Here is a 16,070-nt window from a genome sequence, read left to right as displayed (position 1 = left end):
AACAAAGGTAGCTTAGTCTGGAGTACCAAGAGCAGTCTCTACATGAAAATACCAAGACAAAATTGATAACAGTACACACAGGACTGTACATGCTTCAAAAAGATCAGAGGACTCGGTTAATCCAGTTCTAGTTTTATGGATGAGGGGTATGGAATCTGAGAGACTGGGTGACATACCCAGGGTTAAAGACAAAAAGGAATAATGTCCTGACTTCTAGTTAAATACTCTTTCCATTAAAGCCAAACTACTGTGGGAATCAGGTTTTCGGAAGCAAAATAATATTGCATGGAGATTTTTGTCAAATTTTTATAATTGACTGGTATCAACTAATATAGTTCTTACCAGGTGTAGGAAACTATACCTTTCTCAATAGGATGAAACAATTTTAATAATTATGTTTTGAAAAAAATCAGTTTAAAATAAATGTATTTATAAAGCTATCCTTAATTTAAAAACTTTGATAGTGTAGAAAAGAGTCATATTAACTTTTGATTGGTCATTTTTTATTTACTTTAAAGGATGTCGAGTCATTAATCTTAGTTCCTCTAATCTGTGCCTTACATTATATTAAGTACATTTTATGGAGGCTCTGGAAGAATCATTACAGTTTGTGTTTGTTTTTGTGGTAAACCTTTTAACAAATTATACTAAGTTTACTTCTGATAGTAGGTTGCTTTCTACAGTTGACAGTGACATTAGCCACCGGTGCTTCATCTGTTACTTTTAGTTAACTGATAATTATTTTATTCAAAAATAACTAATTATTTCATTCCAAAACCATAAATAGGCACTTAATTCATAGCTTCATCCATTGTAATCTTCAAGGTATAGAATTTTACAAAGAAAAAGCTGCCAAAACCCTGCTTTTCCCCAGATTGTAATTTTTGCTTCTCTGTCTTGTTTTATAGAGCTACATTCATGGGAGCAGCCAGGTCCAATTCGTGGCAGAGTCACACATTATTCTGGTACTAAGTATCCTTTAAAATACTGATGGGTTGAGAAGAACAAAGCAGAGCTGCATGCTATCCAATTGATTTTTTTCCTAACAAATAATCAAGACTTTTGAGACATTAAATTTTAAACTTTACCATGTGACTAATTTTCCAATTCCTATGCTATTTTCTCTTACCATGTAATTTTTAAAATTCTAAATCATTAATAGGTTATAATTTTCTCTTTTTTACTATTGAATTTTGAAGTATAGCTTTTGATTATTTCTGGCTAGAGTTTTTTTTTGTGATGTCTGTATGGTTTTCCCCTTTAGAATCTTAATGGGAAAGGGGAAAAAAAAGTGTTCTATTATATAAAAAGCAGGATAAAAAATTATCTTAGTCCCCTTAAATGTTATAGTAAATGAGAGGAAGATTTAGGATAATTAGACATCTTTTTGGAACATGGAAGACTAAATGTTATGAATCAGATAATACAGTACAATTTATGATTTAGAGGTAGAAGAAAGAGGTACGATTCATTTTTCAAAAAACAAATTACATATTACCAGAATGAAGTAAGGTTAATTTGGGGGCAAACAGCTGTACTTTGGGGGAACACTGACATTTGTGTGAGTCCTGTGGAAACGTTTGTATGTTAAGTTTATAGAGTTGAATGTACTGAGTCATTGTCAGGATCTAAAGTGTGCCTTATAGTGTTGTTTATAAAATTTGATTACTCTCCTGGTTACCAAGGTTCATCTTCAAATAAAGCAGTCTAGACTCAATTTTCTAGTATCTGATATAACCATAACTATTTAAACCTTTAAGGATTCTTAGAACTCTCCTAGAGCAAAACGTCATTTTATAGCTAGGAAAACTAAAACCCACAAAATTTAATTGCCTTGCCTTAGTTTGGAGAAAGAACTGTGTTTTTTCCTAGACATACATACCTTTGGTACAGGTTAATTTACAGACTAGGCATAGTAAGAGAATATTCAAACTGTCAGCATCACTGCTCTTGTGCTTTGGGGCCACTATTAAGTAAACAGCGTCCCCTGAACACAGCCCTGTGACCCCACGACAGCTGATCTGATAACAGGATGGCTGCTGAGTGATGACTGAATAGGTAGTGAACACAGGGTGGACACTCTGGACAGAGGGACAGTTCACATCCAGATGAAACAGGGCAGAAAGATGTGAGATTTCATCATGCTGGTAGAATGGCATTTGAATCTTACTTTAAAACTTACGAATTATTTCTGAAATTCTCCATTTAATGTTTTTGGACTGTGGGTAACTGAAACCATAGAAAGTGAACCTATAGAAAAGGGGAAATGTGTTTTGCAGGTAACTTTTTGGTTCTTATTTGTATAGTTTTTTTTTTTTCTGTTTTCAATCCATGATGTAGCTTTTTAGCAATATACTTCTTTCAAAGCAGCTATTAAGTCAGAAATATCTAGCAGAAGGAATGAAAAGGTGTGTTAAGACCGTCACTCCATTGTATGGCAGAAATTCCCCAAGGTTTCATTTCATGGCTCATTGACCTCAAGCCGAGATTTAGGACGCAAAGAAATTTTACAAACAGCATGACGTCTTCCATGTAGATTTTTAACAGTTAAATGTATTATCTTTCTGCTGCCAGTAACTGTTTGTTGCTTTATCGCTGCTGTTTTTATTTGCCTATATCTATGAAAAGAGAAAATGTCTTAAAATGGTGGGCTCATTAAAATCATCAATAAAAGTTTAGAAGAAGCCATTATATAGTAATTTCTGATTTTACTTTTACTTGGCAAAATCTACTAATTTTTTAAAACTTACTTTATAATTTTTTTTTGTAATTTGCATGTATGTTTTTATGTGGTGGTTTAGTCGCTAAGTTGTGTCTGACCCTCACAACCCCATGGACTGTAGCACTCCAGGCTCCTCTGTCCATGGGATTCTCCAGGCAAGAATACTGGAGTGGGTTGAAAAAATGCAAATTCCAGGTGGTAACTTCTTGTTTATCTTTGGAGAATATTTCTGCCTTTTGGTTTTCTCTTCCTAATTTAGTAAGCCAGATCATTAGATGCAGTTGCTACATACAAAATGTATTTTAAAAAATCTAAGAATGAACAGATGGGAGTCATTTGATATCATAGGTTATAGAATGACATTTAGTCAAAATAAGATTTTTTTCCCCTGTTAGTAGTCTTTTATTTCAGTACCCTATTTAGGAGGGGGGAAAGAAATCCTAAGTAGTCTTTGAGAGAAAGCTATTTTAAAAAATAATAAAAAATGTTATGACATTTTAATAAGGAATATATGAACTAAGGCTAATATATAAATCTCTATATTTTTCCAAATAAAATATTTTTAAAATTTTTGATTCAGTTATGTTTTAACACCTGTTGTAAATATATTTGCTGTTTGGAAGAAGGTAGGCTAATAGAAAAATAATTTTTATTAGTATGAGGCATCAAGAGGCAACCTGTTGCATGGAAAAGTTGAATTGACTTTTTAGCCGGGTTTTTATACAGTACAAAAGGAGTTCTCCCCAGGTGGAGAATGAGTGGGTGAGAATATTCCAGTGGAAGGTGTAACAGGTAGACAGACATAAAATGAAAGAGTATTCAAAGACTGTGCAGGGCAGACTGATGAAAGGTTAGTTGGCTGGATAATAAATATCTTTCCATACGTTGTTAAGAAATTTGAATCTGATCTAAATTCACCAAGACATGTTCTACATGGTAGTGGAAACCAGACACACGAGTTCTCGGATTGGCTTTACTGTCAAGTATACAAATTCTGACCTGTCCCTTAATTCTGCACATCCTCTATCTGGGATGTCAAGATAACATAAGATAAATACCAATTAGAAGTAAAGGTTCTGATATAAAAGGCAAAGATTATACTAGCAGTAACAACTGTTTCTAAATATTTTAAAATATGTGTTTTCATAAAGATCACATTTGCTTTTCCTATGAGAAAAACATTTGCTTTCCATCTATTATGAGAGTCTAGTTTTACTCTGACTTATTTTGAATCTATGATAGACAGCAAATGTTTCTTTTAATGTGTTATATCCAAGGAGAAACATACTACAGAACAAAAATTAATGATGGATACAAGTTGAAGATATTTTAGATAAAGTCTTCTATAATATGCTGACTTTTCCCCAACATTTGTTCACATTTATCTTTAAACTGACAATCCTGGGTCTCTTCTTAGGAGCCATAGTAAACCTAACATCGTTTGTGATTGAGAATGGATTATAATGTAATGCAAATGTATGTGCATCTCTGTGCATGTACATTTCTAGGATATTCATTTTCTGTGGATTTTGTTATTTACACAAACAGCAGCTCCTATTTTATGTAGGATCATGTCAATATTTTGACTTTTTTAGCAGTAAGAAAGTGATTGACAGGATAAGCAGGGGGCTGGAGAGTGCATAGTAGCTGAAGTGTATAATGATATGATATTAATCAATACAGATGTGCAAAGTTATACATGAAGTAGAACAAAGGTGTGTGTGTGTTTGTGTCTGTGTAGGCATAGTCATTAATCTCAGGACAACAGAAAAAGTTTCAGGAACATTACCGTTTAGCTGGTATATGTTTATATCTCTTAATGTTGAGATTCTTTAATAAGGCTTAGTCAAATGGTTACACCCATCAGTTTAATGACAGAAATGTATCTGTTATTCCAGAGTTTGACAAAGAATCTCTCAGAGATTTGTAGCTTTCATTAATCAGTCAGCCTTCCACCCAATAAAGGAAGACCCACACATTAACTCTGACAGATGTTAGAGTCAAAGCTTCTTCCTGTGTTTATGAATCAGTACATTATCTAAAAATGTTTACATTACAAACGTGATTTTTTCCCCCAAATGATAAGTATTATGTAGGCTCTCTTTTGCCAAAAATTATTTTCATTGACAGAATAAAACTTGACCTAAATAATTCTCAACACTCAAAGTTTTTAAGCTCAAAAGTATTTTTAGATAAAAGAGGAGGTTTGGCCAGTTTAAAGCCATTTAGTGTAATTCATGTATCTCAGTTACAGCCATCAAGTTTAAAGTAGGTTCACAGCTCTTTCCTTGTTAATGACTAGAAAACTCACTTTTGCAGGAAACATTCTAAGTAAAAAACTCACACTTAGTTCCTGATTCTGCTGCTCTCTAATAAAATATTTTACATTGGGGTTGTACATAACACCTATATCTAATAATCTCTTTGCTTTAAAGCTCCTACTTTGAGATTATGTGTACAAGGATTTTTGCATTTCTTTATTTTCACATAAGAGCAAAGCTAACTTCCTCTCAGACATAACAGTTTAGAGTATCTTTGGCACTGTTTCAGATCCTCTATAGCAGGGGTTGGAAAACTAGGACCAGCAAGGTTCAATTCCAGCCTGACTGCTAATTTTATAAATTAAGTTTCATTGGAACACAGCCACACCTATTCATTTGTGAATTGTCTGTGATTACTTTGCACTACAGTAGCAGAATTGAATAGTAATACACCACACAGCGTGCATAGCCCCAAATATTTACATTCTGGGCCCTCACAGGAAAAGTTTGCAAACTACTATTATGTAGAGTATAAATAATAGAAAACAAAACCTCACAACCTTATCACCCCAAGACAGTTGCTTTTAACTTTTTATTGTCTTTCTTTGCCCGAATTTCTGTTATTATTTGTAAAGAGATGCAATTATATTGTTAAGTGCATTTTCACTTGATATAAACTTTTATGCTTAGCATAAAGATATACATGGTTAAATAGACTTAACTATTTTGTTCCTTTGCTGTTCCCTCATCATTTTCTTCTAACCCTGTTACCATCCTGCTTCAATTCTTCTATGTTCTTTTGGTTTGCACCTTTTACTCACTAACTTTGTGGCTTTGCACAAGTTACTTAGATCTCTCTGATGACTTCAGTTTCCTTATGTGTAAACTGAGGATTACAATCATGTATATCAGAGCCTAGTTGGTACTGGGTAAGATAGTGAAGAAAATAAACTCCCTACCCTTTGGGCACTAACACTGTAGTGACAGGAGAGAGACAGTAAATAAAGATACATGTTCTAAATTCCTTTTAAAAAATAATGTTAACAGAGAAAAATAAAGCAGGATAAGAAGTACAGTGTTCAAAGGAGGCTTCTCTACTGTCATTTGATCAAAAACCCAAAGGAAGTGAGGGAGTGAGTTACATGGACATTGAGGGGAATAGCATTCAGATAGAGAAATAGCAAGTGCAAAGATCCTGAGGCAGAGGGTTCTTCTTGTTGAAAAAATACCATGGACACAAATAAGAGCCCACAAGGGCAGAGCAGTATAGGAAGTGGATCAGGGTACAAATGAGGTGCCACCTGGAGGTCGTTTTGAGGTCTTCGATTATTAACTTACCATCTCACTGTGACTAAAGAGTACTCTGAGGAAAAGAATGACATTACCTGCCTTATGTTAAAGATATTAGAAAGTCCATACTGCCCAAAGCAATCTGCAGATTTCAAAATACTAGTGCCATTTTTCACAAAACTAGAATAATTAAAATTTGCACGGAACTGCATAAGACCCTGTTTAGCCAAAGCAATCATGAGAAAGAAGAACAAAGCTGTAGGTATCATAGACCATGATTCCAAACTATATTAAAAAGCTATGTGGCTTCCTTGGTGGTCCAGTGGTTAAGAATTCACCTTGCAATGCAGGGGACACCAGTTCAGTCCCTGGTCTGGGAAGATCCCACATGCCACAAGACAAATAAGCCCTTGTGCCGTAGCTACTGAGGCTATACTCTGGAGACCATGAGCCACGAATACTGAGCCCACGTGCTATAATTGCTGAAGCCTGCGTGCCCTGGAACACACGCTTTGCAACAAGAGGAGCCACTGCAACGAGAAGCCTGCACACCCCTATAGAGCAGCCCCTGCTCTCCACACCGGAGAAAAGCCCACACAGCCACGAGGACCCAGCACAAAACACTATGGTAATAGAAGCAGTATAGAAGCAGCACAAAAGTGGAGACACAGACCAGCAGAACACACTGGAGAGCCCGATATAAACCCAGGCGCTTATGGCCGATTAAGCTACAAAAAGAAAGAATATGCAGTGGGAAAAACACAGCCCCTTTCCTAAATGGTGTTGGGAAAACTGGACAGCTACATGCGGAAGAGCGAACCTGGACCACTCTCTCACACCATATACAAAATAAAGTCAAAATGAATTAAAGACTTAAAGGTAAGACCCGAAACCATGAAATTCCTCAAAGAAGACACACAGGCAGGATGGTCTTTGACATGGATCTTGGCAATAATTTTTTGGCTCTGTCTCCTTAGACAAGGCAAACAAAAGCAAATATAAACAAGTAAGACTACATCAAACTAAGAAGCCTTTTGCACATTGGAAAAAAAGCCATCAACAAAATGAAAAGGTAGCTTATTGAATGGGAGAAGATATTTGTAGTTTATATATTCAATAAGCAGTTAATATCCAGATGCACAACTCATACAACTCAGTATCAAGAAACAAACAACACAGTTTAGAAACAGATAGGGGACTTAAGTGGACTAAACTCTTTTCTAAGGAAGACATAATTCCAACAGTCACGTGGAAAGATAGTCTAAATCACTGATCATCAAGGAACTGCAAATAAAATCCAAGTAAGGTACCACCTTACACCTGTCAGAATGGCTGTCATCAAGAAGACAACAAATAATCCTTGATGAAGATTGGAGGAATCTAATTTGGTACAGCCACTATGGGAAACAGTATGAAAGTTTCTAAATAATAAAAATAGAACCAGCATATGATTCAGTAATTTTCTGAATATTTACATGAAGAAAATGAAACTAATTCAGAAGGATATATACACCTCTTTGTTCAGTGCAGCGTTATTTACAGTAGCCAAGATATGGACACAACCGAGCTGCCCATCAGCAGATGAATGGGTGAAGAAGATACGAGGTACAGACACAAATAAACACTCAACCGTTAGAAGCAGAATCTTGCCATTTGCAGCAACACGGATGAATCTAAAAGAGCATGCTAAGTGAAATAAGCTAGAGAAAGACAGGTACTTTATGATCTCACTTGTATGTGGAACCTAAAAAACAAATGAACAAACAACAAACCGAAAACAGATTCATAGATACAGAAAACAGGGTGTTTGCAAAGGGCAGCTGGGTGAGGGCTTGAGCAGTAGAGGAGATGATAGGAGATGAGGAGGCACAAACTTACAGTGTTAGAGTAGTCATGGGGATGTAATATACAACATAAGGAATATGGCTGATAATCTGCAGTAACTTTGTATGGGACATGTGGTTACTAGACTTCTGGTGATTATTAGTTCCTAATGTATTTAAATGTCCAGACACTTAATATTGTATATCTAAAACTAACAGAATATTTCTAAGACTTAGGGGTAGGAATTAATTTCATAAGTAAGAAACAGTAACCAGAGCTCATAAAGGAAAAGAATAACAATTTTGACCATACTGAAATGACAACCTTCTGCATAAGTAAACAATTTAAAAGACAAGTCGAAGAATCTGTATGTAACACTTCAAAACATTCATATTCAGAAAAAACTGAAGCATCTTCAAAGATAATAAGAAAAGGCAAATATACTTATGGGAAATGGGCAAAAAAAGTAAGCATAATACAAAAAATTAAGCAAAAAAAGGAATTAACATATCAAAAGATAAACTCTGACTCACTAGTGAGACAGATCCCTACTCAACAGTTTGATAAAATCAGTAGTTCAGCAAAACTGTGTTAGTGCAGTGTAAAGAAATGGTAATTCTTTTAACACTACTTGTTTTACAGAATATGATCATACCTAGTAAATTTGAAACTATACATATCAGCCTCTCAAAAACTCTACCTCTAGGTGTAGGCCCTAGAAAAAATATTTCACATGTATATATAAGAAGCTATTCCTTGTAGGAGTATTTGTAATAGCAAACACTTGGAAACAAATGCCCTTGAGTAAGAAAACCAATAACAGTTAGTATACTCTGATGAAAATCTTACAGATTTGTACTAACACTGTTTGAATTTGTGTGAAGTTCAAAATTAACCAAATGAAAACAACACTGGTCACGCAGTTTTCAAATCTACAGAGGGACGAAGTGACAAAGCAATTTTTGACAGTGTGAAAGTCGCTCAGTCACGTCTGACTCTTTGCTACCCCTAGAATTCTCTAGGCCAAAATACTGGAGTGGGTAACCTTTCCCTTCTCCAGGGGCTCTTTCCAGCTCAGGGATCGAACCGAAGTCTCCCACATTGCAGGTGGATTCTTTACGAGCTGAGCTACAAGGGAAGCCCAAGAAGACTGGAGTGGGTAGCCTTATCCATTCTCCAGCGGATCTGCCTAATGTAGGAATTGAACTGGGGTCTCCTGCATTGCAGGTGGATTCTTTACCAACTGAGCTATCAGGGAAGCCCTACAGAGGGAACAGTAGTAAATTTTTTTGTAAGTATATATATATATATATATATATATATGTTATGAAGACAATAACAGGGGTATGTTACACTTGAGTGACCATAGTTAATATCTAATAAAATGTAATTTGCTTAATAACTTTCCCTAAGTGACTATTTCTGTCTCTGTCTCTAATAACACTTACATACAATGTACACATGGGTGTTTACGTATCCAGTTTTATCCTGAGAATGTTTTAATATACAGCTTTCATCTAGTTAAAACTTTAAAGCATCTAATTTCTAAACTTTATTTTCCCCCAGAAATAAAAAATAGTGCTATTTCCCCCAATGTTATATTTTGGAAAGAATTTTGGAAGCTTCTCAGTAGATGGCATCATAAAATAAATATTTGTTTTGTTTGTAGTATCTATATAAAATAATTTTTAAATGTGATTTATATTTTGAATATTTATAGAAAATGTTTTTGAGATAAATTAATCTGGAAGTCTGTGTGAATTGTCAGTAGCTCAAGTCTGTACACTTAAGTGGATAGATTAGAATTATACATGAATATAAAAGGATGTTGCCAGAAAAAAAATGGAAGGGGAATCCTAATTGAACTCCTTTTTAAGGATCTACATCAATCCCATCAGTCTGCTTCAAAGAACTAAGTTAAGCAGTCAATTTCCTGTTTATCAGCAGTTTCAGTGAAACAAGCTTTTAATTTTTCTATCAGTTAATTATTGGTAACATCCCCATCACTACACAATCGAAACACAAAGAACTTAAAATTATCTAAATTTCAGAAGTTTTCAAACTGTTATCATGAATTTCCTCAAAGTTTACTGGTATGTATATATGTGTGTTGGGTGGGCGTCCCTGGTGGCTCAGTGGTAAAGAACCTGCCTGCCAATGCAGGAGAGGCCTGGGTCGGGAAGATGCCCTGGAGAGGGAAGTGGCAACCCAGGGCCGGGAAGATGCCCTGGAGAGGGAAATGGTAATCCAGGGTTGGGAAGGTGCCCTGGAGAGGGAAGTGGCAACCCACTCCAGTGTTCTTGCCTGGAGGATCTCATGGACAGAGGAGCCTGGCGGACTACAGTCCATGGGTTTGCAAAGAGGCACATATGACTTTGCAACTAAACAACAACAGGAACATTTTTGTCAGGCAAGGGGATGGTATTTAGTAGCTTTCTCTCTTGCACATATTAGGCATTCACCAAGGCTGGTTGGTTGGTTCCATGCTGAGTATATTCTAATTTTCTGTGATTGTCCAGTGAAATGTCATTCTAAGTGTAACTAGTGTATGTATATCTTTATGTATAAGGTGAAATATCTTTATTGGTTTTGAGAGTATATAATTCATATGCACTATTACAGTCCTGGAATTTAAGAGCATTTAGAATTAGACCTTAAAAGTCTCACCAAGCAAAGTTTGAGGTTATATAGGAGAAGGCAATGGCAACCCACTCCAGTACTCTTGACTGGAAAATCCCATGGATGGAGAAGCTTGGTAGGCTGCAGTCCATGGGGTCACTAAGTCAGACATGACTGAGCAACTTCACTTTCACTTTTCACTTTCATGCACTGGAAAAGGAAATGGCAACCCACTCCAGTATTCTTGCCTGCAGAATCCCAGGGACAGAGGAGCCTGGTGGGCTGCCGTCTGTGGGGTCGCACAGAGTTGGACACGACTGAAACGACTTAGCAGCAGCAGCAGGAATCTAAAAATCAAGGCATATTTATTTAAATACATGAAAAGCAGTAATTTTATATCAGGAGAGTAAGTAGCATTCACCTCTGTGTGCATGTGTAATTCAATCATTCTGGTATAGAACACATGGTGTGCAGGTCCAGAACAATTAATAGATTTTATTTGCATCTATTTCTAATGTTTCCTTGACAATTACTATAGATGCTGCTATCACCATGGGGATGGTTCTTCTAAATGAAGCGGCAACATCCAAGGGAGATGTTGGAAAAAGACGGAGTAAGTCTCTGTGTTGGTATCTTTGTAAGTTTGTTTTAGTCAAGCTTCATTTAAATCAAATGGGAAATAGATAAAAAGTCCTTTGTAAACGAACTTCTAAAGAAAGGTTCTGGTTTGAAGACAGCTGCAGTGTTTCTTACTTTTTTCTCTTTCTTGGATGTGTGGTATATGCACAAATATTTAAAAATACATTTCTTCCAAAATGGGATTGGTGCTTTTCTGTGGAATTGGGTATAAAGAAAAGCTGTTATTTGCCCTTGTTGGGTGTGGTTTGATTTACCTCTGCTGAAGTTATGGTCTCTTTGGTCATGTCCATCATACAGGAAGAGGGGGAAAGTTCTAGGGACAGAGTCTTCAGAGGATTTATAGGCTAATAATGTGTCCCCTATGCCAACAAGAGTCATCTGTGCATTCAAGGACTGATCCAGACAGAGAAGTCTGTGCATAAGTGTTGTACCCCGAAGTGTTATAATGCCTTCCAACTACCTCCAAAACCTCTTTTGAGCTACAGTTTGAAAGGGGGCATCTTTTGGTACTGTCTTTTTCAGGGTTTTTGCCTTTCCAATGATATTCCAACATTCACAGCTCTACTGAGTTTCAGCTTTGTGTCTTAACCAGGTGACTATTTTATCCTTTGACAGAACTGTTCCCCTCAGGAAGTTCCAATAAGAGATGACACATTTTTATGAAGTGTGTTTGGCAGGAAAAGGGAAAAAACACATAGGAAAATCTTCTGCCCCCAGGAGCATGGGTCAAAGAATGTCTGAGAGCCTTAAATTCAGTATTTCTTGCCACAAATCTTTCCATAATTGACATAAAGTCCCTATGTGAGTTTATGATTATGCTTCCACAAACCTATAATTAAGATTTTTATCAATATGCTTTGCATTTCTGAACCCTATTAAAATCCAGAATGTATGTATGAGGAGCATAGGCATCTGGAGAAGACTCCTATTAAAAAGATTAAAATAAAAATCCAGATTTATTTTCTTTGTGGGAATTTTAGCTATGGTGACACGAATGTCAGTCAGTCATAGTGATTTCTAAATACAATACTTAGGGATCTTGAGTGTTGAAACATTTTGGATGCAATAGATCTTTTACCCTCATTTCCCCTGATGCCATTTACATACTGTTATAAAGAAACCACAGAAGCAATGGATGCTTTACTTTGTTTAGTTAAACATTGTTCAGAACATCACTTTATGATTTATCATTTGCATAAAGAATGTGATGTTCTTGGGACCAATTAATAGTATTTATATAAGGACAAATTCTTACATGTTCATTTATTTATCATACATCCTATCACATTAAAGTAGTAAGTGTATAATATATATATATAAAATCACTTCAACCCCTACCCACTGCCACTTTATTTGTGTATGTGTGTGCGAGAGAGAGTGCACAAGCGAGTGCATGGGAGAGAGAGAAGGAGTGGGGAATGGGAAATATATTTTGAAATTAGCCCTTTTGATCCCAGTGTGGTTTTTATTTTGGATGTAATGCAAGTGCTGTGGTTACTGTTGCCCAGGTCAGAATCCGTCTGTGCCCTCTTAGCACTTTCTTCTCACAAGTATGCTATCTGGGAACAGCTGCAGTGCATGGTTTGTTGGGTCACCACTGACTCCTCCTGAGTCCTCTTCCTTCCCCATGTGCCTGTACCTCAGTTCCATTACTTTGCTCTGCCACATAGAATCAAGTAAATAGCTTCTCTTTTACTTGATCACATTTTGAGACACATTTCCCATGGTGCATATCAAGTGTTCAATTCAGTTCAGTCACGCAGTTGTGTCTGACATTTTGCGAGCCCATGGACTACAGCACGCCAGGCCTCCCTGTCCATCACCAGCTCCTGGAGTTTACTCAAACTCACGTTCATCGAGTCAGTGATGCCATCCAACCATCTCATCCTCTGTCATCTCCTTCCCCTCCTGTGTTCAGTCTTTCTCAGCATCAGGGCCTTTTCCAGTGAGTCAATTCTTTGCATCAGGTGGCCAGAGTATTCAAGCTTCAGGTTCATCATCAGTCCTTCCAATGAATATTCAGGACTGATTTCCTTTAGGATGGACTGGTTGGATCTCCCTGTAGCCCAAGGGACTCTCAAGAGTCTTCTCCAACACCACAGTTCAAAAGCATCAATTTTTCAGCACTCAGCTTTCTTTATAGTCAAACTCTCACATCCGTACATGACTACTGGAAAAACCATAGCTTTGACTAGACTGAACTTTGTTGGAAAAGTAATGTCTCTGCTTTTCAATATGCTGTCTAGGTTCATCATAGCTTTTCTCCCAAGGAACAAGGGTCTCTTAATTTCATGGCTGTAGTCACCATCGTGGTTATCTGGGTCATGATCTTTTTGATATAGTTCTTCTGTTTATTCTTGCCACCTCTTAATATCTTCTGCTTCTGTTAGGTCCATACCATTTCTGTCCTTTATCTTGCCCATCTCTGCATGAAATGTTCCCTTGGTATCTTATTTTCTTGAAGAGATCTCTGGTCTTTCCCATTCTATTGTTTTCTTCTATTCTTTGCACTGATCACGGATGAAGGCTTTCTTACCTCTCCTGCTATTCTTTGGAACACTGCATTCTGATGGGTATATCTTTCCTTTTGTCCTCTGCCTTTTGCTTCTCTTCTCTCAGCTATTTGTAAGCCCTCCTCAGATAACCATTTTGCCTTTGAGCATTTCTTTTTCTTGGGGATGGTCTTGATCCCTGCCTCCTGTACAATGTCACAAACCTCCGTCCATAGTTCTTTAGACACTCTATCAGATCCAGTTTTTTGAATCTATTTCTCACTTCTACTGTATAATCGTAAGGGATTTGATTTAGGTCATACCTGAATGGCCTAGTGGTTTCTGTACTTTGTTCAATTTAAGTCTGAATTTGGCAATAAGGAGTTCATGATCTGAGCTACAGTCAGCTCCTGGTCTTGTTTTTGCTGACTGAATAGAGCTTCTCCATCTTTGGATGCAAAGAATAGAATCAGTCTGATTTCAGTATTGACCATCTGGTGATGTCCATGTGTAGAGTCTTCTCTTGTGTTGTTGGAAGAGGATGTTACTATGACCAGTTCGTTCCCTTAGCAAAATTCCATTAGTGTTTGACCTACTTTGTTTTGTGCTCCAAGGCCGAATTTGCCTGTTACCCCGGGTATCTCTTGACTTCCTACTTTTGCATTCCAGTCCCCTATAATGCAAAGGACATCTTCTTTGGGTGTTAGTTCTAGAAGGTCTTGTAGGTCTTCACAGAAATGTTCAACTTCAGCTTTTTCAGCATTACTGGTCAGGGCATAGACTTGGATTACTGTGATATTGAATGGTTTGCCTTGGAAACAGAGATCATTCTGTCGTTTTTGAGATTGCATCCAAGTACTGCATTTCGGGCTCTCCTGTTGACTATGAGGGCTACTCCACTTCTTCTAAGAGATTCTTATCTACAGTAGTAGATATAATGGTCATCTGAGTTAAATTCGCCTATTCCAGTCCATTTTAGTTCATTGATTCCTAAAATGTTGAGGTTCACTCTTGCCATCTCCTGTTTGACCACTTCCAATTTGCCTTGATTTGTGGAACTAATATTCCAGGTTCCTGTGCAATATCTCTCTTTACAACATCAGACTTGACTTTTATCACCAGTCACATCCACAACTGGGTGTAGTTTTTGCTTTGTCTCCATTTCTTCATTCTTTCTGGAGTTATTTCTCCACTGATCTCCAGTAGCATATTGGGTACTTTCTGACCTGGGGAGTTCATCTTGCAGTTTCCTATCTTTTTGCCTTTTCATACTGTCAACCGCAAAGGGAGTGATAAAGTGTTTTACTCAGCTCCTGGAAAAAGACTGAGGAAAGGAAGAAGTGTGTGGTCATACCAAATGTAGGAAGATGTAAAGCATCATGTCATTCATCCTGGGTGCACTAAGATTATTATAAGCAAAGTTGCTACATCAAGTGGCTGGTGTCTATTTGGGCATTCTACAATTTCAGGGGGAAAAGGTGGTTTTCATTTTTGCAGTATTCAGCAGCTTTTTTTTTTTTTTTGCTTTATTTTCTGCCAAATTTCATTTGGAATTCACCTGCATGTGTGTTATATATGAAATGTCACAGAGGCTGCAACTGAATGCTATTAAGTACTTAGGATTTTTCACAATTTGTTCTCAAACCTGAGAGAGTGATATTCCTACAGAGTTGAAGGAAAACTGATCAACAGGCTTCTGGATCATGTTTTAACAATTTCCTAAAGTCTCTACTGATTTCTAGGATTGTAATTAAACCTGGTCTAATTTATATGCTAGAATAATTTAAAAATTATAGTTCATCACTATAGAAGCATATAGAATTATTTAATCTCCCTTGTTTTCTTCTGTTTTGGTGTGTTTAATCTCTTTTATCTTCCCCTTTCTTTTATAATCAATCATATTAGATAGTCCAGTGTTTTTAAAGAATTCCCTGAAACTAATGAAAGGATATAAGTATCATGCATAATTTTTATTTTTACGAAATATTTAGGTATTTCTTATTAAAAGAACTTATTTACAGAGCAGATTTAGGTAAAATTCCATTTCTCTAAATATATATTTTCTTTTATTCTAAACATACCTGCATTTAATTGGCTCATATTTTTAAGCATTTAAAGATTTTACTACTAGCAAATTTAATTAAAAATCTAGTAGATGTATTTGCATATATTTCATAATATATATTTGATTAGTCACCCACTTTAGAATAAAATCTTCCTAAC

The 16,070-nt window shown here is 36.4% G+C and overlaps 1 protein-coding gene across 9 annotated transcripts in view; it reads left to right on the top strand.

Annotated features, from left to right (window-relative positions):
- Positions 1 to 16,070, top strand: part of TUSC3 (tumor suppressor candidate 3) — a 222,802-nt gene that overhangs the window by 190,994 nt on the left and 15,738 nt on the right. For 5 of the 9 annotated variants that reach the window (XR_011253488.1, XM_069573129.1, XM_069573131.1 and 2 more), the window contains 2 exons: positions 909 to 972; positions 11,255 to 11,329. The exons of 2 other annotated variants lie outside the window; for them this stretch is intronic. Coding sequence is in view for 4 of the 7 variants with exons in the window: in XM_069573129.1 (XP_069429230.1) it covers positions 909 to 972; positions 11,255 to 11,329 (139 nt within the window). In the remaining 3 variants the exon portion in view is untranslated. The remainder of the gene's footprint in view (positions 1 to 908; positions 973 to 11,254; positions 11,330 to 16,070) is intronic. 2 more of the 9 variants (XR_011253489.1, XR_011253490.1) reach the window with 1 other exon arrangement.

Source organism: Ovis canadensis, chromosome 26 (genome assembly GCF_042477335.2).
Source record: "Ovis canadensis isolate MfBH-ARS-UI-01 breed Bighorn chromosome 26, ARS-UI_OviCan_v2, whole genome shotgun sequence".
In the NCBI taxonomy this organism is placed as follows: domain Eukaryota; kingdom Metazoa; phylum Chordata; class Mammalia; order Artiodactyla; family Bovidae; genus Ovis; species Ovis canadensis.
Note: the sequence above shows the minus strand (reverse complement) of the source record. Positions and strands in the feature narration are given on the sequence as shown.